General features: G+C 35.3%; 1 protein-coding gene across 1 annotated transcript; it reads left to right on the plus strand.

Annotated features, from left to right (window-relative positions):
• The first annotated feature begins 1,741 nt into the window (after positions 1-1,741).
• LOC147076669 (uncharacterized) lies at positions 1,742-23,907 on the plus strand. The gene is made up of 6 exons (XM_085940912.1): positions 1,742-1,942; positions 4,447-4,593; positions 13,421-13,537; positions 15,575-15,727; positions 16,779-16,895; positions 23,041-23,907. Exons 1-6 carry the CDS (start codon positions 1,808-1,810, stop codon positions 23,905-23,907), a joined length of 1,536 nt encoding a protein of 511 aa, XP_085797038.1. The 5' UTR covers positions 1,742-1,807.
• Positions 23,908-24,092: the final 185 nt, after the last annotated feature.

The raw sequence follows: 24,092 nt of genomic DNA on the forward strand, positions 1-24,092 counted from the left end.
GTTCCTACAAAAAACAGTAACTACCAAAACAGCAGCCATATCTTGTTTTGGCAAATAGAATGCATTGATTATATTCAATACTTATTATTTTGCCAGAAGCAGATATGGTACCATATCTTGTTTTGGCAAATATGACTTGCTTAATTTTAAACATATCTGAAATTTGTTTCGTTGATTATGAAGTCAGTAGAAAAGATAAGCCATATCTGATTTTGGCAAATAAAAATATAGACATAGAAGAACAAATCTGCATTTAAACCTCAAAACACCAAAAATCGACATATCTGCTTCTGTCAAATAGCCACAGAATTTTAATATCAGGTAGGTATTCATTTTACGTTCTCGACGAATGACGTAACCTAACCTAACCTAACTTATTTTAACGTATTTGTCAAAATATTACTAACGATGGATAGGTATGTACCTTGGGTTCCATGACAAAACAGAACAGTGACAAAACAGAACAACGATAAATATAACTATGACCTTTCAGGAAAAATATAAATTTTATATTGAAATTGTCCTATCTCTATTATGTTGATAGATTTTTAATAGCACAAATTTTCAATACGCCATAATAAATCAAATTATATACATAATTTCTGCATTCCTCATCGCTAGAAAGCCTCAAATAAACGGGACTTTGCTGGCAAGCTTACGATATCTCATAGTAATCAATATTATTTAAAATGATTGGGTGACTTGTTACAACGAAATAATGACCTAACCTAACCTAAATAGATTCAACAAAAAATATTGTTTCATTTTTCCCCTGGCTGTTCTGTTTTGTCATGTTCTGTTTTGTTTTGTTCTGTTTTGTCCGGTCACCGATTAAATATATAACAATCTTATAACAATCAATATATACTTACCTAACCTACCAGTTTTTAGAAAATGTCTAATCTTGAAACTATTTGGCTATTTACACCGACAACACTGATCCATAACGTTTCATATTTTTGTTATAAAAATAACTTGCAATGAGGGAACACAAATAAAAAAGTAAGGTGTTACAAAATGCTAGGCATTTCTGTTAGAAGGCACGATTCTCTTTTCGTCTGTAGGTATCATAATAATATTGAGTACCTTGGTATCAAAGTGGGACAAACGCCAACTCCCACTAAATTCATGTTTTAATTGATTATGGTAGTGCAAGTGATGCTCTTTTCAAAAAATCCACCAAAAGTATCAAAAACGGTAGTTTTCATAGAGATTTTTGAGTTTAAAGTTGGTATGTTATATGAAAAACAGGCACTTTTCACACATGTTTGTGAGTCTCCTGTAAAATTTTGTAAATGGCTCATGTCCCACTTTGATACCAAGGTACTCATGCATTAAAGTTGGTTTGTAGTATTTGCGGATATGAGGAAAGTCTATGTCTGGAACCAAACCACCCCCGCAGAAAAGCATTAATCGCCTAAGAGATGGCAATCAATATTATGCCATGATTTTACAACACCTCTTTCGAAATAAATTATTTGCATTGCTGCTTTCAATTATTAGTAATTCACTATGAAATAACAGTATATTTTAAGATCGTTTTTATTGCTTCCCAAATATTAATGAATAATGTAGAATAAGTGCGACATAGTACTTCGTTTTATTTTAATTAATATTCTTGAATTCGAAATTGAACGAAACAGTCACAGATTCGGCTCAATCATGTTATTTTCCTATGGTCACGTATAATGAAAATACAAAGTATATTCGTCTATGGGCAATAGCAATGGCATTAATTTTCGTCTATGGTAAAAGCACACCGCAGCTCTTGTTTAATAAATGTTAATGTATTTACAAATAATCAAAAATGGACGTGAAAAGAGAACCAGATGAATTTGAATCTGATGCAGAAAACGAGCCGTTGTCTGATACGGCAATAATTCATTCAAACTGTCAAGCGATAAAGCAAGAGGACGCCGAAAATGACAGTCGCACTTTTGAGGTTAGATTTTGAAATTAAACTTATTTTGACGAAATGACAGATTCAACACAATTCATCTCGTCGAGCCATATTGGTAGTCATTAATATACAGACGTCAAATGTTTAATTGGGACAATAGCTTCAATCTAGGAGAACCATCATTGTCGGTCGAGATTACTCACAGAGCCTATTGTAAGGCATTTAATTTTTCACCTATCTATCTTGCGACCAAATATTAGTTATTTCGTTTGACAGACGGCACTGCTCGGGTGGGTTATCAGACACAGACGAGTTAGATTTTCAGCCATTTCTATAATATATTATAAGATGGAATCCTACATCAAATTAAAACTTTGATTCATAGTGACATCCTAACGGAAATCTCCTGATCCCAAAAGGGATCGGAATTGTTACCTAGCTAAACCATAGAGATATGAGTAGGTTGACTACAAGACATACAATAAAATTTCAAAAGCAAGCCTACTTCAATCTAACATTTTTAATACCTATATCGTCATTAGACGATGGCCCGTCAGAAGTGGTTTGACGTTTCATTCCAAACCATTTCTGACAGTCTAAGAATGGTTTGATTTACATTGGAACAGTGAACTAAACGTCAAATGTCAATCCATTTCCGGTTTACTTTCTACGCATACAATTTGTACGTATATTGTCTATGGTTTGGTTTGGCTTGTTTCATTTGGTTTCGAATGGAACGAACCTTATATAAGGTAGGTATATTATGTGTTCACTATTCCAACAACGTAAAAATATGAAAGTCACATCGGAAATGGATGTTTTTCACAAATGATCGACAATAAAAGGGTCAAATGGTAGATTTACACTATGGAAAGAAATATATTATACTAATTTACATAACCCTAAAAATGAGTAGGTACTCGCCTATGTGTTACATGCAATGACATTATTAATGGACGACCCACTCAGTACAGTAGCTAGCAAGTACATTCAAACGTAACATTCGCACGTGCATAGGTAGACGTCACGCAATATCCATTATGCGATGTCACGCATCGGGAATTTATAGCAATATCACCTTTATTGTAATGGCGTTAGAACAGTGTTTCTAGTATCAATATTCGTTTGAGCGAACCCGTTCGAACCGAACCATTCGGCAGACCCGACAAGAAGCTTCGAGAATTTATAGCAATATCACCTTTATTGTAATGGCGTTAGAACAGATTATGCCATTCGGCAGACCCGACAAAAAAGTGAGTGTCATTTTTTTTCCAGATGCTTCGTCCATATTAATGTCATTGGTTACATGTAATACATTTCGCTCTTGATGGTTAAATTAGTTATAATAATATTTTAACATGTGTTTTAACTTACTTAATATGGTCCACGATGGCTGAGCAGTTTCCGTGTCGGATTATAATAATTAGTTGATTATCCCGGGTCTGGAAAAACCACAATAATATTATATTATTATGTTGGTTTTTTTTGTGTTTGAACCAGAATATGGATCTAATAAGATGAGCAATAGTGGTTAACATCCATTAATTTGTCTTACAACCTCCAACATGTGGACACCCGTATGATCTTAGAATCGGATATGGATTTAAAAAAATGAAGAAAACTTAATATCTGGTATTTGTAGGTACATAAGTAATATTAGTATCTTCAGATATACCTAATACCATAATAGGTACCTATGTCTATGAACAAACTCATTCAAAAATAATAAGGTTAATACCACAGAGGGAGGTGCCTTGCTTGGTGGCTACGTGCTAGGTGATATATCCTTGCGAACGAACGCAAACTATAATTCTATCGCAATGGCTACACTGCAGGCTTCGCGCCTTGCTACGTGATTATGAGTCACCTCGTGAGTCTCCCGGCGAACGAACGTGTTGGTTATTTTTATTGTGTCACCTAGTGATTTTCCATTGTCTATACTCTATGTATTTTGCAAGATGGCGGATGTTTCTTCAGTATGACAAACGTCAAACACCGTATATGCCGAGGTTATGAATAATGACGCATGGAATGACATTATGCATCCAACAAGTTCAAATTTACGAATTTCAAAATTTTAAACTTAAATTTTCTGTGAGAAGTAGCTTTCTGGTTAGTTTTTAGAGTGACATATCGTTGTTGACTTGAGCGCTCCCAAATGTCAAATGAATTTGTACATCAGCACGTAGCCTGGCAGTAGTGTTTTTAGACAAGCATAGCAACTAACTCAGGACTAGCAAAGCACCTGCCTATGTGGCCGAAGCCCAAATGATTTTGATTAAAGATTTTCAGAAACGTATTTTTGCCGGAAGATGTGGGTAAATAAAAGGTACTTACCTCTCTAATCACTGGTTATTTTTTTTGTGAGAAACAAAAAATCTATACAATAATCATAATGCTATAATAACTTGGACCGCGTGCTTGGCAACACTGGTCGTCAAACGGACGGAAACCATAGACTAAAATAGTTTTTCAGAAACGTTTGTCAAGCAAACACTTTATTTCTATGTCGACCCAGCCCATTTCACATTGTTCCGTTTAATTAGGTACTAAAGATGGATGTCAAACGTGAACCAGACGTTCGCCATTCGGATGCAGAAGGGCAGCCTTCGTTTGACGTCCCAATATCGCATCTAAAGAATGCGGACCCCTGCACTTATGTAAAACTAGAGACACATGGTTTCAGTTTTGAGGTAAACTTTTTGTTCTTTGAGCTTATTTTGTATAGGGTAAAAGTGTTAAATATTAAAAAAAACATACAGATTGTGAAAATAACTTGTCGAATTGCTAACTACTACTAAAACATGCTTATTAGTAAATTTTAATGCTGCTTATCATTCCAATACTAAGGCCCGTTTCAGATGGGACATCTGTGTCGCGCTCGTATATAACAAGGCCTTTGTATTCGAATAAAGTATCCATTGTATTATGTTTATGAACGCCCCACATTCTCTAGCCGCCGATACACCTGTTTTTATTACCGCAGCCAGTTTTATGTTCTAATTTATAACGCGAAATTATGCGTTGACTCATTAGCTCTGCGGCGTTCATAAACATAATGCAAAGGCCTTCTATATTATATCGAGCGCGATATAATATAGAAGGCTGAAACGAGCCTAAAGCCTTGAATTCGCTAGGGGACAAATCGTGCAACATGACGCACAACATCTACGTCGATGTTTCGGGAACGAAGCCGCGAAACATGTTTCTTGTTCAAAATGCGGACACACTACGACGCAATGTCGCAGAACATTTGCTTGTACATACTAGTCGCCGAAACGCGATAGCCGCCAAAGTGACTCTTATTGCAATATCATTAGAGCACATTTTTGTCTTTCAGGCCTTGTCATGCGATGTCTAGACAAATTTTATTATCCGTTTTACCGACTGGCGTCTTTTACCAGCCGTTGGAGCCAGTGGCACTTCACCTTTTTAAATGTATATATTTAATGAAATTGAGGACCTGCACAGAGTTGTTTGGATTATAACCAGAAGATATTATTGTATGATCTTTTTGCAGAATACCCACTCCATAATAAGATAATCTGCTCGCAAAAAAGTTATATACTTAATTGTTTGTAAACTTATATCACTTAACAAATGCACGTTACAAACATTTGAAACTCTACGCACGTCCTGAACTGCAAACATTGTCATTAATTTAAATGTAGTCTGGGCAGTCCATATCATATAAATTTGCGAGATTTAATCAAAACAACATTCGCCGAGACCACACGGCGTTACTTTTAGTGAAACAAAATATTTTTAAGTCCACACTTTCTTGTTTGTGCGTTTTCATACGTTTTCCATCCGTGAGAAATACAAAAAAAGTGCACGTTTGTTTAAAATACTTAGTATGAATCGTTTTTATACAATTACAATTGATATGCAACTTTAAAACACTGTTTAAATAATGTTTATTTATTTACGAGGAGACTTATCTTGATTTGGGACTTGGCATAACACTTGATGGCGATTCCACAACGTTTTTATTGTAGGTGAATTTTTATTCATATAATAATTGACATTATGTAGGCATATTGAAAGATCTCGGCTACACACGCCTACGTAAACAAGTGTAAATTTAAAATTGTAATTAAAACTGTTCATTTTATTATACACGCGAAGTTAAATATCGAAAATATTATGCAATTAAACATAAATAATACGTAGCCCGACAGTCACAAGATCAACAGTGATTTATATAATTCCCCACATAGAAGCCGGATTTTCTTTCATTTCAAATGTAAAAATCCCGTATTTCACAAAAACAGTGAATTTTCAACATAAAAGATTAATATGAGAAGAAATGGTGAACTACTAAAAAAATAGTAATCGAAAACTTTGAAATGTTTAGTACCTAAATGTCAATGATAATATTATAATAAACATCCATGTAATAAAAAATCGGGTAAAAGTTTATTACATATTATTTTTATTCAGAATTTCCATGATGTATAAAATAATAAAAGGTTTCGAAGCACTGATCACGTAAATACCTATGTCATTTGAAGAAAACATCTACATGCCATAATAAATTATTACGTTTATGACACGACGTCGCTGAAACAATTTTTGGCATTATTATTTATCGATAAAAATAATTATGTAGACTGCAGAGAATAATATTTAAGTAGGTACTTATTTAATTTATGTTCTGCATAATTAAAAAAATACAGTGGAGCAGTATAATAATATGACTTCTTATTTTAATAGTATAAACAAAGTGAATAACTTAATTATAGTATGTACCTACTCGCACGAAATTATGGTAGGTACAATATATGTATTCTGAAATTCTGTACTTTTTTGGTGTAGCTATTTTTAAATGTAGAAAAAGAACTTTTTTCCGATATTCAAAATTACAGTATTTTGGACGTGCTTTAAGTTATTAGCAGTCAATTAATAAGTAGGTAATAAGCTTTTTACCTACTTTATTGTATTAATTTTATTATACAAGATAATATGTATAATTAACTATTTACCATTTTTGAATGGGCATAGTGCCTGAAGATGCCGAAAGGCGAAACCCGGGTCGAAAAAAACGACTCAAATGGAATAGTACAAAACTTAAATGCATTAGATTATTTATATATTTAAAAAAAGCTTAAAGCAGGTAGGATATTCAAAATTAGGTACAGTATTTTGGACGTGTTTTAAGTTATTAGCAGTTAATTAATAAGTAGGTAATAAGCTTTTTACCTACTTTATTGTATTAATTTTATTATATAAGATATAATTAACTGCATTTGTTGACAGTGTGTAGGTATTTACCATTGGTGAGTGGGCATAGTGCCTAAAGATGCCGAAAGGTGAAAAAAACGACTCAAATGGAAGAGTACAAAACTTAAATGCATTAGATTATTTATATATTTAAAAAAAAAACTTAAAGCAGGTATAGGTACTGTGACGCCCCCGTATGGTCCCCATTTGGGTGTGTCTTTATGTACCTGGAGACGCCCGAATCGGTATCAAAGCCAACAAATAATAACGGCTGATTGCGAAAATAATTAATTAATGTATAATACCACTAATAAATAATATCTGACCGGCAACATTGTCCAAAAAAAAAACACGTATGGCAACGTCGCATTGTGCACAGCTCGCGAGTCCAACGGTTTTTTTTTTTGGCGCTGAGATCGCGACAAGCAGCAAAATCGCGAACGCGTACATTTTGCGCTCCGTAGAATTAAATGATAAAAAATGTAACCATATAGTATATATTAACACCAAATAAACCTCGTCGTTTCCGAAACCATTCCAGTGTGTCAATTATCCACCTTCATCCCAAATACAGACGATAAAAAAAGAAAACTAAAAATAAAAGTGACAGTTGAGAAAAATCCACACATATCAAAATGGAGGGGAGTGATAAGTGGCCCCAGTCAACGTGGGACTACGCTTCTTGATTTTAATCGTCTGGAATCAAGAAGCAGGTGAAATTTCTTTCACCCGGACACACACCTGAGATCCAAACACCGGAATAGGAAACGGCGAGGAAGAAACATCCAGAGGCTTGTCTCTGGTGGCGCTCAACAAAAGTATAATAATAAACAGTAGAAAGAGGATGCTGCCAAAGCCAAGCCAGTGAAGAAAAGAGCAGAAACACCCGGATTGCGAAGTCATGGCTCCCGATGTACTCCCGACCAACTGCATCCGCCAGCGAACTTGGCCCACGGACGAGTGTATCGGCCAAGACCCTGGCTCCAACGAGGGAAAACGGCGTCAAATGCCCTGCATCATCAGCCGCTTGAGCCCTCTTCGTCAACAGCAGCGTGTCTGTGAGCCTTGCAATCAGCCCTGGCCCAGATGCACCAGGATGAAGAGAGCTGCAAAGCGGCCTTCTTCAGCTGAGCAAAGCAGCCTCCATCAGCGGATAGCAGCCAAGCAGCATCCTCAGCCATTAGCATCATAGATTAGTTAGTTTTAAGTGTTTTGTGTTTGGAAGCGATGTATATTAAGTTATTTCAGTGCTCGAAGTGGAAAATTTTACAACCCGGAGCAGTTGTATGAGGCAAAATAACATTCCGGTCCATTTCGGGCCCTGATATATTTTTAAAAATTATTTTTATAAACTCTAAAGCCATTTTAAGTATAAAATTAAGTTTTCGCATATTATATTAGTATAATATCAGTGCAGTGCGTGTAATTCGATAGCCGCGGCAGGGCAAGCGAGCAAAAAAGGGGGTCAAGTAATGCGCCGGTATGCACTTTCGTGAGGGATCGACTGATTTTCGGACGGTCGCTGTTGGGAAAGCTGGGTGCGACGTCCTCTCTCAGCATCCGCCCGTACGGTAGGCCTGGGAGCCGCGAACCACTACGCCCACAAAGCGGCGTAGTGCTGCATCCGAAACTCTCTGGTTGCCGACGGTCCGAGGGTGTTGAGAGGGCTGGGCGCGACGCCCTCCTCTCTCAGCAGCTTTACGGTGGGCCCGGGAACCGCGAACCACTATGCTACAGTGCTGCATCCGAGTCTCTCCGGCCGCCGACGTACCGGTGGGGCTTCGATCCTTCAACGTCTAGAGACGCAACCACCCCTTATCAAGCCACCGCACTGTCCAGTTACACACGCTATCGTAATCAGCCCTTAGTTGGCCCGACCCCATTCGGGCCTTTCCAGAGAGGTGCGCTTGTGACGCCCCCGTATGGTCCCCATTTGGGTGTGTCTTTATGTACCTGGAGACGCCCGAATCGGTATCAAAGCCAACAAATAATAACGGCTGATTGCGAAAATAATTAATTAATGTATAATACCACTAATAAATAATATCTGACCGGCAACATTGTCCAAAAAAAAAAACACGTATGGCAACGTCGCATTGTGCACAGCTCGCGAGTCCAACGGTTTTTTTTTTTGGCGCTGAGATCGCGACAAGCAGCAAAATCGCGAACGCGTACATTTTGCGCTCCGTAGAATTAAATGATAAAAAATGTAACCATATAGTATATATTAACACCAAATAAACCTCGTCGTTTCCGAAACCATTCCAGTGTGTCAATTATCCACCTTCATCCCAAATACAGACGATAAAAAAAGAAAACTAAAAATAAAAGTGACAGTTGAGAAAAATCCACACATATCAAAATGGAGGGGAGTGATAGTACATAGAAAAAGGAACTTTCCCGATATTCCAAATTACAGTATTTTGGACGTGCTTTAAGTTATTAGCAGTCAATTAATAAGTAGGTAATAAGCTTTTTACCCACTTTATTGTATTAATTTTATGGTTATTATATAGTGGTCTTATACGTTTTCTTGCAAAGTTATATAATTGTTTATAAACTTATATCACTTAACAAAAAACATTTGAAACTCTACGCACTTCCTGAACTGCAAACATTGTCATCAATTTAAATGTAGTCTGGGCAGTCCATATCATACAAATTTGCGAGATTGAATCAAAACAACATTCGCCGAGACCACACGGCGTTACTTTTAGTGAAACAAAATATTTGTAAACAGGTCCACACGTGCGTTTTCATACGTTTTCCATCCGTCAGAAATACAAAAAACGTGCACATTTGTTTAAAATACTTATAAATGTTTATTTGTTTACCAGGAGACTTATCTTGATTTGGGACTAAGCATAACACTTGATGGCGATTCCACAACGTTTTTAGTGTAAGTGAATTGACATGATGTATGCATGTTGAAAGATCTTGACTACACACGCCTACGTAAACGAGTGTAAATTTATAAACTGTTCATTTTATTATAGGTACACGCGAAGTAAAATATCGAAAATATTATGCAATTGAACATAAATACGACGTAGCCCGACAAATAAGATCAATATAATTTCCTACCCAGACGCCGGAATTTTTTTCATTTTACAATATGTAAAAATCCCGTATTTCACAAAAACAGTGAATGTTCAACATAAAAATTAACCTTTAAAAAATGCTGAACTACTAAAAAAACAATAATCGAAAACTTTTAAATGTTTAGTAACGAACAACCGCATTTTTTTTGAAATGTTAATTATAATATTATATACATCCACGTATTAAAAAATATGATAAAAGTTTATTGTATATATTTTTTTTTAGAATTTCCATTATATTAAAAGGTTTCAAAGCACTGACCACGTATATGTAGGCGCCGTAATAACAAATATGACGTAAGCTATTGTCGAACCGAGCCACGAATCTGGAATGTATTATTTATTGGCGACAAAATAATTTTGTCGAAAATATAATAATATTTAATTACGATATTCAAAACTATAGTATTTTGAATGTGCTATGCTATACCTACCAATATACATTTTTTTATATCGTATAGCACGCGGACCACATATTGCCACATTATATAGATTATATTAAGAAACTCGGTTATCTACGAGGAATGGTTATCAGCCATTCGCCGAATTCATTGGAACCTTGCTGTGTTACATGTTTTACCTTGTTCATACATATTATTTAAGTTATTAGCAGTCAATTATTTTTCGTTTTATTTCTCTTGGAATAAGTAATGTTTTCGGAGATGTGAACGAATGACATCTATTTTAAATTTACCACCAATTTCACCCGATATTTGAAAACGGGTCTCAAAATAACATTTTCTTTTGTTGTTTTTCAAGAAAACATTTAAAAGTTTTAATACCTTGGTCCTTGATATTATCGACACTTGCAAGTATCGATATAGATACCAAGCAATAAGCATCTATATTCTATACCTGATGATATGTTTTCTTTCTTATGTTAGATGACGTCCCTATTATGTATGTATGTACCTATTTAAAAAAGTGAGGTAGTATTTAACAGACACTGTACGAAGTATTGAAGTTAATATTACGAGAAATGGTTGTTAGCCATTCGCCTAATCTACTAGATCCTTGCACTTGATCAAACATTGAAAAAACACAATGCTATGCCAGCCGCGGGATCGAACCCGTGTCTTACCAGAGACAGGTGCTATACTAACTAGGCCATGGTGGGTGCTATATATAAATATATGGGTAGGTATATATATAAGAATGGAAATTACCATTTCCACCCCTACGCATATGTTTATAACAGATATATAACAGTTTTTAAGAGGAATGGTTAGCCATTCACCCATCTCATTCCGTTCAACGGTGAAACTGACTTATGTAGGTAACGTCGTCATTACCATAGAAAATAGTAAGCTTATGAAAATTGGTGTTTTAATTTCTTTATTTTACGGAGATAAAAATAACATCGCAAGTTATTGCAATCCAACTAATTATAGATACCTACCTAAAGATGGTGTTATCACTCTGAAATGAATAAAGAAGTTAGACTTGCACTAGAGTATCACGGAGTTATGTTGATCACTATATTTTTTTTTTCAATAATATTATTTATCAAGTAAATATTTTTATGTTCTAAAATTAAAAATAGTAAATTTTATTTATTTTTCTGTAATAGATAGAACAAAAAATATCAAATTAAATAATGGATATATTAATTTTCGAATATACAGGTCGATAATATTTTCTTTATTAACAAATATGAATCAAAATAATTCATAAAAAATCGAAATAAAAATAAACGTTTTTTGCATTGATTTTTTTTCTCGGCAACAAAAATAATATAAATAACATAATTATTTTTCATCATTAGAGTTTCGATATATTTTAATATTGTTATTAAATTAATTTTATTATTTCACCGTTTGTGTGAAAATTCATAAAAATTCCCTATCACGCAGTTTGGACCATACCATCGCACTTGCCAATTCCTACGCACGAATGACGATGGGTTGCCCCCTTGCGCTCGCTCGTGGAGCGTACATACGCAACATGTCGCGGATCACGTAGAAAAGCCTCGCTATGTTGCGTACAACGTACGGAACAGTTCGCAACGTTGGGGCAGCTCGTAGACTCAAGGCTGCGCGCCATGTTGCGAGACATTTTGTCCCCTAGTGAGTACAGGGCACAAGCGAAGCGACATCGTGAAACATGTCTCGCGTCACGTAGAAAAGCCGCATATGTTGCGTGCAACGATGGGCGACAGAGCGCAACATTGCGCCAGCACGTAGACTCAATGTTTGGCGTCATGTTGCGATACATTTTGTCCCCTAGTGAATTCAAGCCTTAAGGCTTCATATTTTCGCGATTTCTAAGTGTACGTCCTGAGTGGCAGCGGTCGGCGCAGCGTTGAGCGTTTTTTACAACTCAAACGTATAACCGTGTGTGAAAATGTTCGTAGACAATGTCTTTTTATGGTTATACATTTATACGGTTATAAGTTTGAGTTGCGCAAAACGCTCAACGCTGCGCCGAACGCTGGCACTGAGGCCTCACACTAAAGGTTTAACAATGTTTTAAAATGACTAGTCTGCAAACCAGCTTGCCAGTAAAAACTTGATAATTTAACTATCGAGCGGAATTTAACAATTCTTAAATTGCACTAGGATTTTTTTTTTACAAATTAGCTACACTTTGAATTAATACCTACACTATTTTAGCTTCCCTATAATATAAAATAAAGAAAATGGTTCTTGTCAATTAACAGAAAGCCAGCGGCAAAATTTTTTTGAAAATAGTCGATATACTGGATTTTTTGTTAGGTTAGGTTAGGTTTTCATTCTTGAATTCATGAATTTTCTAAAATCGGTTATGAAAATTAGCGCGTTTCCTTCCAGGCTTCCTGTAAACCGACTTGTACCAAGAAAATTTATATTAACAGCGAAATTGTTACATTTACTATATTGGAAATTTGGCACCATCAGTTGACTCTTGTGCGAAGAACGATAACGCATTTATTTATAGATTTAAGAGAAATTTTGTGTGAGCATAAAAACATGCTGTATATCTAACTACCACCAAAATCTCATTTTTGATCAAAAGTGGAGTTAGCTGGTTTGCAGATTAATCAGTCGCACCAACGTTTCCAATAATTTTCAAGCCAAAGGTAATTCCTAATTATTAAACTCTTGTACGAATAGGGCTGGACAAAAATAGAGTTAAAAGTTTTTCAATATTTAAATGATTCGAATAGGACATAACATTATTATGAAATTTGAAGATTTATGTTGTTCTTTTTTTTTAGAATAATACGATAGCCAACACTGACATTAAAATTGAAACTCTTTGCTATCCAGACGACTCCGGTTATGAAGATCCCCAACCAGGTTTCTCTCAATTAGACTACATACCAGTAAAACAGGTACGTCTAATTGTATTAATTTTATTACGTAAATACGTATCGAACTTAGCAAACTCAGATGGATACCTTCCATCTTCTTCGTCCTTATCCGCTTCTTAGATATATAGTTACAGAATATGGACACCACGCCACGTCTTCGAGGATCTTTGAGTGAGTAGTGATGTATCTATAGTCTAAGGTAGGTACATTGTTGACGATATTATGTCTATTGTGATAAACAACCCATTACCTATGTCAGCAGATTTACAAATACTTTAATATGCATTCCATAGTGTCAAATTATAGTACAATAAGTAAATAGCTTACGGCAAAGCTTATTTCCGCGATATCTATATTTTATACAATAGTCTGCTACTCGTATGTCCATTAACGAAAATAACAGTAAGTAGCTGACTCGATTTATATAGTTGTTTCCTAAATTATAATAGGTAGATATTATTTTGATTGTATAAATAGCGAATAATAATTGATTGGACATGTCACTCGTATCTAAATACCTGGTCCGTTACTATCTCAGTCTATGTACTGTCAGTTTATTTATATTATTGTACCGATTGTACCCTTGTACTTATGTAACCATAAATAAACTATCACTCCTCCATCATCACGAATAACCACGATCGTCTTTCATCTACAACACCATCGACCCTCACATCAACGACTCCTACATGTCCTCTATAAATTCGGTTATCTTCAAAAAACACAGCGTCGCAGTTTTACGCTCCCAAATTTCATAGTTATATACTGCACATACCGCTGGCGAGGGGTGGAGGTAGACTGTTAAGATTCAACATAAATAGTGCACACTAAACTTTTTCAGTCATACTTATTCGTTTTTATCGAACTAAGGTTACAATTTGCAGATAGTGTTGGTTAGTTTTTAAAATTCAAATAAATCCTGTCCAATCCAAACCTGTCCAAATCCAATTAAAAAAATAAGATACTCGTATCTATGCTATGGCGATCTGACAAAAAATTGCACACTTTTTCAGTCATACGTATTTGTTTTCTTTGAATTATGAGTACATATTACAGATGGTGTTGGTTAGATTTTAAATTAAGCCCTGCTTCTCCAAACCACAATCGTTAAAAATATTCTTCTATTTATAAAACATCTTAAATTATGTATCGTTGAATGGCATACTTTTAGTTAAGCGCCGCTTAGCTGCAAAGTTAAAAAAATATCCTATTTAAAAGTGACATAAGATCTACCGTAACCTAAACTAAAAAGCGATGGGTACCTGTTGAAGGTAAGTAGCCATTGGCAAATAACTTACAAGAGTTCTTGAACAACTATATTTGCAGTGCTTTGTTGTCTATCAATTAAAATTTTGTTAATCTTCAATATTTTACTGAACAAAAAATATATTTTATGTTTTTATAATAAATATTACGTGAAATAAAAATTACACCGCTTTTCAGCACTGTAGCGCTCTGTTAGGCTAATATATATACAGCCTCGGCATGTCATGACATTGTGTGTAACTTATTCTTATGTGTAGTATTCGTGAAATGTACCAAATTACCACTCAAGTTATTGTTCGCTTTGTTGGTTGAATTTATTTTAGTTTATGATCGGACACGAAAGCCATATAATAATTGTTATAAATTACTAACCCCGCTTCCAGAAGTTTGACATGACGATCCAAAAGTTGATTTTTGGTGTGTGGTTCTTCGTTGAGAAACGCTGTGTTTATATATTCTAGTTTTTTCCCCGTATTTCTGTATATATCCCTTATTATTCCCGTCTGATTTAACTCGTTCAACATCTTTCAATCTCTTCTTGCTCACACTCATGGCTGAGGATCGTGACCACTTTTTAATTTTGCCATCCTTTGATCGACCAAGACTTTCCATCTTTCTCGATCTTCAGTTTCTCTCAGGGCAGAATGGACGGCAATGGAGTGGAAATGGAATGGCACGGAATGGAGTCAGCTCTTTCACTTGGTCGCTCCAGTGCGCAGACGCTCTTCCTCTGCTTCGCCTTCCCTGAAAGATCTTTCAATATTATTAATATTGTTATATTTTTTTTTCCAGGAAAGTGCGACATTCGTCACCAACATAAAGTCTGAACCCTTTTGGCAGCCGGATAAGTCCAAAGTTGAACCCGTTGAAGCTGAATTACACCCATTCATATATGAAAATCCTGTTCCCAAATATACGTATTCCCGTCAAAAACCAGGAAACCGGGTAATGAATGAGATATTTGTTTTATATGTATACGAGTTACACAATACAACTTCGTTAAAGAGGCTTTTCTCTTACCGAGAACATGACTAGACTGACGCAATAGGACTATAATAGCTAAACTCAAATTAAAATTGTCTTTGTTGACGTGTTTGATTAAATGTGTCGCTAGATTTCAAAATCAGTCAGTCCATAATAGATGAATAGGAGAAACAACTTTTTGTTTTCTCAAATACACAGTCACAAGGGTGAAAGTTTATATTATTTTGAGCATAGAATTTTTAAAATTAATAAATTCCACATTTCGATAATGCAGAAATGTTAGAAAGCAGTAGTTCTTTAGCAATTCATAAAAAAAGTCAAAAATACCTAAAGATGGACTAGGCTGATTTTGAAATGTAGGGACACAAATTCGTTGTTTTAAATTATAAACTCTTGCCGAATCACTCACTCAGTTAACTCTGTAAACCCCTCCTCCCGTATTGAGTCATAGAGCAAGCACATGGTCGCGCAAATTCCCTCGGTCCATCGCCACGTCTGCCCCTCCCGCCATGCGATACATACACCACGTACAATATTTTTGATGTTGAAGATGGATTACGTAGTTTATGTAAAACATATTTAACGATCATATTTAATACTCTGCTACTTATTTCACTTTATCACACCCCAAAATAAGGGCATAGGCCTAGCGCAAGGTTGCGCCACTTTTCTTGGTCGTTCGTTACGTCGTGCACCTCTCGCCATGTAACACCTGAAATGCGTGGATTGCTTTTGTAGCACCGCTTCAGGATGAGGAAGGGCCGGCCACGGGAACGGAACCCTTGAGGTTGTGCTACAAGGGTATGGAGAGTCGCTGTCTTTGGCGGCATATGGAACACACGTGGCAGCCACGTGAAACGTCTCACGATTATTTCAATCGCCGAGAGCTGTCGTGTCCTCACACAAACTCAAGTGTTGTGAATAGTTGTACACAATAGACTAGACATAAGTATAGATAAGAACATAAGTATAGATTGATATGACTCATTTATTTGAAGAATTTCTTTTTCAGGAGAATACTATAAATGTAACTGACATTAAAATTGAACCTTTTTGCGATCCGGATGACCCCGGTTACGAAGATCCCCAGCCGAGTTGCTCTCATTCGGACTACAAACCAGTGAAACAGGTACAGCCAATTGTTATTATTTCATCTGGCAGATTCTTGGCTTAGAAAAATCAGATTCCTTCATTTCTTGTAGTCCTCGTCCGCTTCATGGATAGATAGGCACAGAACCGAACGACGTATGTTGATTAGCGACCTCAGTTTTTTTCATATGTAATTAAATGATCTTCATCAATACAATTTGTGTGGTAATAACGGTTATTGATATATTAGGGGAAAGGTTTGTACCTTAAGCCCATATTCCATTGGCAGATTGCGTCTGGCCCGATCGTCTGCCACAACTGTCAAACTCTATTCTCTATGGTTTTCAAGGATCGTGAGCGATCGGGTCGAAAGTGGAAAATTTTCTATTATCCGTCGTGCGATCCTTTCATTATCAAGCGAAGATTGCCGAAAGCGTACGAAAATAGCCGAATATGCGCCTGAGTCATGCAAACGGTCGTTCATTTCATTCTACTGGTCAATTTCAACTGAACAACTACAAGATGACGAAAACTTAAAAAATATATATGGAGTATCACCGAGGACACAGTCCTCGTCGAATAAATACACGCCAAAGATATAGTGTGGAACGTAAAAAAATCCTCCATATTCAATGGCGATCACGCTGTTCTTCAGTTAGCCAACTTTTGACCCAGTGTTTTCGTTTACGGCGAGTTGAAATATAGCCATACTTGCTACAATAAATTAGTCTTTGGATTATTCGATTTCGATATTCGAATTACTCAATTGGTTTTGGAGATTCAAGCTCGCCCAGTTATTCATGATGTAAATTAACAATAAGTATACAAACTTTCTATAAATGTCAAACGGCCGCATAAATTTTAACAGATTGATGCTCGCTAGGTTTGACAGCTACAGCTCAGTTTTGTTGACGTAAAATTGCGCGGGAATGCGTTCAGTGTAGCCACCAATCTAAGAAATATCTAGTTTTCACTCAACCTATATTTTTAATAATAGCAACACTAGTATTATTTTAACCAATCAAATCAAGGACCAACGAGATTGAATCGTTGCGTGTAATTGCAAATAGCTAGCGACGACGATTGGCGTCGATCGTTGGATCGGGTTGGGTCTGTGCGTCTGCCAATGGAATATGGCCTTTATACTATATATACATCTAGACGCCACCCATTGCATAGCTAAATGAAGCTGCGTGCCGTGCGCTAGGTTTGTGGGCGAGCGAACGCATTCGTATACAAATGTTCGAGACCATAGACCATTTCGTTAGTGCTCGCACTAGACGCTCAGAATTAAAATATATTTTTCTATTTTTTTACGTTATATAGTATTTTTAAGCGGTCAAAATGCAACCATTAGGTAAAATATCCATAATTTAGGTTATTTTAAAAAAACACGGTCATTTGATATTAAAATATATAAAAATATACAAATAAATTATCACGAACATGTATCAACTTACCTATGAAACGTAATACCACCTTCTTGCTTATCAGTACGGCTACCACATTTTAATACAGCACACAGAACCATCTTTTCTACTTAAGGGGGGACATGCTCGTCGAAGGTCAAAATTGAGTTTTTATTGTATTTTCAAACCATGATCCTGGACACTCCTTAAACGTTGTAGATAATCTATTTATATAATTTTGAAGCCTTATTATCCTTTATAGTTATTTTAAACATTTGATGACTGCATCAAGTATTTTTGTTACATAAAATAGTATTCTTTTAAACCTCTCGCTCTAATGTTTTAGAATATAGTCATATTTCGGTACAGAACTGTGCAGTGGTGTTAAAATTTTTTACATTTATTAATTTTTAAACGCATTTATAAAACCATTAGTATAATTTATTACGAGATAATTTTTGTAAAATATTCACGATAAAAAATTATTTTGATAATCTCTGTGATCCCAAATTTGACAAGAATTAGGCATTTTATTATTCAAAAAATCGGCAAGATTAACACATTTGAAGATGATTCTAAAGATACTTATTATAGGCTATGTCTTTGACCATTCAAGTGTGATAAAAATCTTATGAATAATGATTGCTTTATAATAATTATTGACCTAAGAATAAGGTAGTGTTTTTTTGAAATACGCCATTTCTTTTGTCATTCCCTAGTGGTTAAGCTACAACATACGGCCGTAGCCATAAAATGACAAACTATAATTAAAGTAGTGAGTAAAATTATGTTAACGCGCGTGTTTGAACATGTACCTAACCGAATTTTTTTTAATTTTTTTTTAAACGGTACATGTTCAAACACGCGCGTTAATATCATTTTACTCCCTACTTCAATTATAGTTTGTTAATTTATGGCTACGGCCGTATGTTGTAGCTTAACCACTGGGGAATGACAAAAGAAATGGCGTATTTCAAAAAAACACTACCTTATTCTTAGGTCAATAATTATTATAAAGCAATCATTATTCATAAGATGTTTATCACACTTGAATGATCAAAAACATAGCTTATAATAAATATCTTTAGAATCATCTTGAAATGTGTTATTCTTGCCGATTTTTTGAATAATAAAATGCCTAATTCTTGTCAAATTTGGGATCACAGAGATTATCAATATAATTTTTTATCGTGAATATTTTACTAAAATTATCTCGTAATAAATTATGCTAATGGTTTTATAAATACGTTTAAAAATTAATACATGTAAAAAATCTTAACACCACTGCACAGTTATGTACCGAAATATGACTATATTCTAAAACACTAGAGCGAGAGGTTTAAAAGAAAACTATTTTATGTAACAAAAATACTTCATGCAGTCATCAAATGTTTAAAATAACTATAAAGGATAATAAGGCTTCAAAATTATATAAATAGATCATCTACAACGTTTAAGGAGTGTCCAGGATCATGGTTTGAATATACAATAAAAACTCAATTTTGACCTTCGACGAGCATGTCCCCCCTTAATTAACTAAAAATATTTTCCACTGATTTTATGTTTAACAAAAAAAAAATATAAATTTTAGCAACACGCGCTCGCAGTTTATCAACGCTTAATTTTATTAAGCAAAAAACTAAGATTTGGCGGCTACGCCGACAACAAAATTTTCTACACATCTGTAAACCTGTTATCTTACTCTATCGCGTGTCGCAGAGATTATAAGGGTGCCGAATACTTTCTCACTCGCACTTCTGCATCGTTTTTGTTCAGGCCTTGGGGTCGTACCTTGGCATATTTTTTAATTATTGTGCAGCCATCTTTTGTTCGAGTGAGAAAACCTTTTTAGCCCTGCATAGGCAGTAACTGTAGTTAGCTTTTAGCTAATAATCATTAATTATACGAGGGTGGGTCAATAATTCCTTAGAAAAAAGCATTAAAACAGTTTTTATTTTTGTATTTTTTTTTATTTCTCAACATAATCTCCTTGGAGCTCAATACACTTGGTTAGACGTTTCTCAATTTTTTTTAAACCGTCAGAAAAATAAGTTTTCGGAAGGTCCTCAAAATAAGCATTTGTCCGATCGATGACTTCTTCATTTGAAAAAAAACGTTGTCCACTTAGCCATTTTTTTTAAGTTTGGGAAAAGGAAAAAGTCACTGGGGGCTAAATCTGGCGAATACGGTGGGTGGTCGACCAATTCGAACTTCAATTCTTCAATTTTAGCCATTGATCGTAAACATGTGTGAACACGGGCATTGTCCTGATGAAAGAGGATTTTTTTCCTGTTTAAATGAGGCCGTTTTTCTTCAATTTCGTTTTTTAGCTGGTCCAATAAAGATGCATAATAATCCCCTGTTATTGTTTTTCCTTTTTCCAAATAGTCAACGAAAATAATTCCACGTGCATCCCAAAATACAGTAGCCATAACCTTACCAGCTGATTTTACGGTTTTCGCTTTCTTTGGACATGGTTCGCCTTTCGCAATCCACTGCTTTGACTGTTCTTTCGTCTCGGGAGTATAGTGGTGTATCCATGTTTCATCTACAGTCACAAAGCGACGAAAAAATTCATCCGGATTGCGTTGCATGAGCGACAACAGGGCTTTAGAGGCCACCACCCTATTGCGTTTATTGTCGACTGTGAGCAAACGCGGCACCCATCTTGCAGAAATTTTTTTCATGCCCAATTTGTCATGTAAAATAGAAATGACGCTACCTTTTGAGATCCCTGTAACCTCAATTATCTCACTCAACTTTAATCTTCGGTCACTTAACACCATATCGTGGATTTTATTGATCATTTATGGTGTAGTCACCTCTACAGGACGTCCTGAGCGTGGTTCATCCTTTGTTGATGTACGACCACGTTTAAATTCATTTAACCAGTTATAAATAGTTGCAAGTGAAGGAGCAGATGTGCCGTGAACTAAATCCAACTCATTTTTTATTTCCTTTGCTGTTAACCCTTTTATATTAAAATGTTTAATAACAGCTCTAAACTCAATTTTCTCCATTTTTGTAAACAAGCAATTTTTTTTTTTAAATGTACGAGAAACACACAACAACCCGACCAATCTGATTGAAACTTCGCAGCATACTGAATCGGTAGTGCCGCTGCATGTCTAGTCGCGCCACCTGTCGGCTTTTCTAAGGACTTATTGACCCACCCTCGTACCTACTTATCAGTGAATATAGCTATTATAATCTCTTTAAAACATTATTTTATAGAAAAAACCTACCTGTCTAAATTTATTATGGTGACATTTAAAAATATGTATTAATCACAATATTGTAGAATTAGTGATTTCTACAAATAAATTGAATATATTGATAATTTCAACTAAGGTTCTCAAGAAAGGTAGTTCATTAAGGCTATACCTCAGCTGAGGCATGGTCTAAAAAGATCGTGACTGGGCGATGCGCGGAATGCGGGTCGCGGGTGCAAATGACGGAAGCCGAAGGAAATATAATTTGTCATAAAAGTTCAACATGCGTCCTTTTTATGTTATGTTTATTATTATATTCGTAATAATAATTGTATATTCATTGACATGTTTTCTTTTTTAAGTACATACATTTTTTAGTCATCCATACACGATTTAAGAATATTTTAATCCGACGCCATGACAAAACGAATCGACGTGCAGCCGCTTCGACTATCGCTCTCCGAATGACAGCGCAGCCGTAGTTTCGTTCTACATACAGTTGAAAATTATTTGCCGTTTCACTTATATACGCTCTTAAGTTAAAATAAGCACGGCTACAGGAAGAGCTTCTTCAATTCAAAACATGTACAATCATCAATAATTTTATTATAGAATAATAATTGAACTTTTGTCACGGATGTTTTTTATTTCGAAATAATATCAGTACGTTAATTATCGAGACAATTTTATAAATGGGTACCTATATTTAATGAATTATGTTTTATTGTTATTTCACCTATGTTGGATTCATTCAATATTTTGCATTGTATCAGCACATAACTTATACACTCTATCGAATGGAAAATACAGTATAAACTAATGAAGAAATAACATTAAATTCATGGTCAAAAACGTAAACGAGTTTGGTTTCTTAATACCTACCAAAAATTTAGGTATTTTAGATTTTTAAAACCGGTATTTTGGTATTACAAACATTTGGGAATACCGGTATTTCAATCCCTACTTAAAACCCGCTATATTGACTAACTCATAAAGTTCTGTGGATATACGCAGCAAGAAAAGAACTGTGGTTCAAAAAGAGTGTATAGAGCTAGGAAAAGCAATCAAACCCCGCCTGATGATAATGATTATTATGTCAGATGCATGGCCCCCACATGGGGGGGGGGCTAACAGGGCTCTAGCCTGGGGGCCCGGACACAGGAGGGGCCCAGCGTGGCGACTCGACCAGATAAGTGAGATAAACACACATCACAAATTTGCTCTTATAGTAAAAAAAAGTCGCCTGCGTAGCTATTTTCCTTCAATAACGTTATTATTTAAAATTATGTGCTTGTACGATACAATTTTTATTGTGTATCGATACTCGACAACTCCACATTTCAAATGGATGTGTTAATTAAAAGATACAAAAAAATACTAAATATACACATTAATTTTACTGCGTACACCATTTGGAAAACGGCTACTGTAGAGCATCACAGTTCTTTTATCCTTAGCGATAGGTAGGGGGGCCCGCCAAAGATCCTAGCCTAGGGGCCCGCTTCAGGATGTGGGGGCCATGGTCATATGTCTTACCTTATTCTCATTGCTTGTTTATTTTTAGTTTATTCCTGCAACCGACGAAATGACGAAAGTTGTAAGTCTCAAATCATCATGGAAGCAGTCAGAAGTAAACTCGCCCTGCGATGACAATATACAGATTGACGAGGGAGATATTAAGAAAGAACTTAAGGGATTTAATGATGGGTTAAATATAGAACCAAAATGTCGCATAGAGACACGTGTTGGTATTCAATCAGACGTTACGCATCCTGATTATCCAGAAGCTATAAACGTCAGAAAGGCTAAACACATAAAAATGTTTGTATGCTGCATTTGTTCAGATAGTTTTGCATCCTTAAAATTACTGAAGCCCCATGAGATGATTCATAATAAAAAAGAAGCAAAAACAACCCATGCCAATGAAAGGCTATTTAAATGTGATAAATGTAATTACACATCAATAAAATCGTATAATATGCAATTGCACAAAATGGTTCATTCTGGTAAAAAACCATTTAAATGTTCGGAATGCAATTATTCAGGTATAACATCTGCCTACTTGGAATTACACAAAATGAAACATTCTGGTAAAAATTTATACAAATGTGATGTGTGTAATTATTCTACCTTACAATTCGATGGCATGAAATTACACAAAATGACTCATTCGGGCGAAAAGCAATTCAAATGTGATGAATGCACTTACTCTTGTATAGCATCTCGTGACATGAAATATCACAAAATGAAACATTCCGGTGAAAAGCCATTCAAGTGTGATGAGTGCGATTTCTCTACAGTGCGATCTGATAAAATGAAATTACACAAAATGAAACATTCCGGTGAGAAGCCATTTAAATGTGATGAGTGTAATTATTCTTCTATTACATCTTATCGGATGAAAGTACACAAAAAGAAACATTCTGGTTAAAATCCATTCAAATGTGATTAATTTAATTACTCCATATCTTGATCTCGTGACATAAATAACTCATTCTGTTGAAAGTCATTTAAATGTGTTAATGTAAATACTCATCTGTAACATCTGCTCAATTGAAATTTTACAAAATGAATCATTCTGGTGATAAGCTATTCAAATGCGAGTCTATTTCGCCA

Source organism: Rhyacophila brunnea, unplaced genomic scaffold (assembly GCF_057557595.1).
Source record: "Rhyacophila brunnea isolate RB1 unplaced genomic scaffold, BYU_Rbru_1.0 scaffold_13, whole genome shotgun sequence".
In the NCBI taxonomy this organism is placed as follows: domain Eukaryota; kingdom Metazoa; phylum Arthropoda; class Insecta; order Trichoptera; family Rhyacophilidae; genus Rhyacophila; species Rhyacophila brunnea.

Coding starts and splice junctions, on each gene's coding strand:
- LOC147076669 (XM_085940912.1), top strand. CDS start 1,808: ATGGACGTGAAAAGAGAACCAGATGAATTTGAATCTGATGCAGAAAAC. Junction 4,594..13,420: donor CACATGGTTTCAGTTTTGAG/GTAAACTTTTTG, acceptor CTTTTTTTTTAG/AATAATACGATAGCCAACAC. Junction 16,896..23,040: donor ACTACAAACCAGTGAAACAG/GTACAGCCAATT, acceptor GTTTATTTTTAG/TTTATTCCTGCAACCGACGA.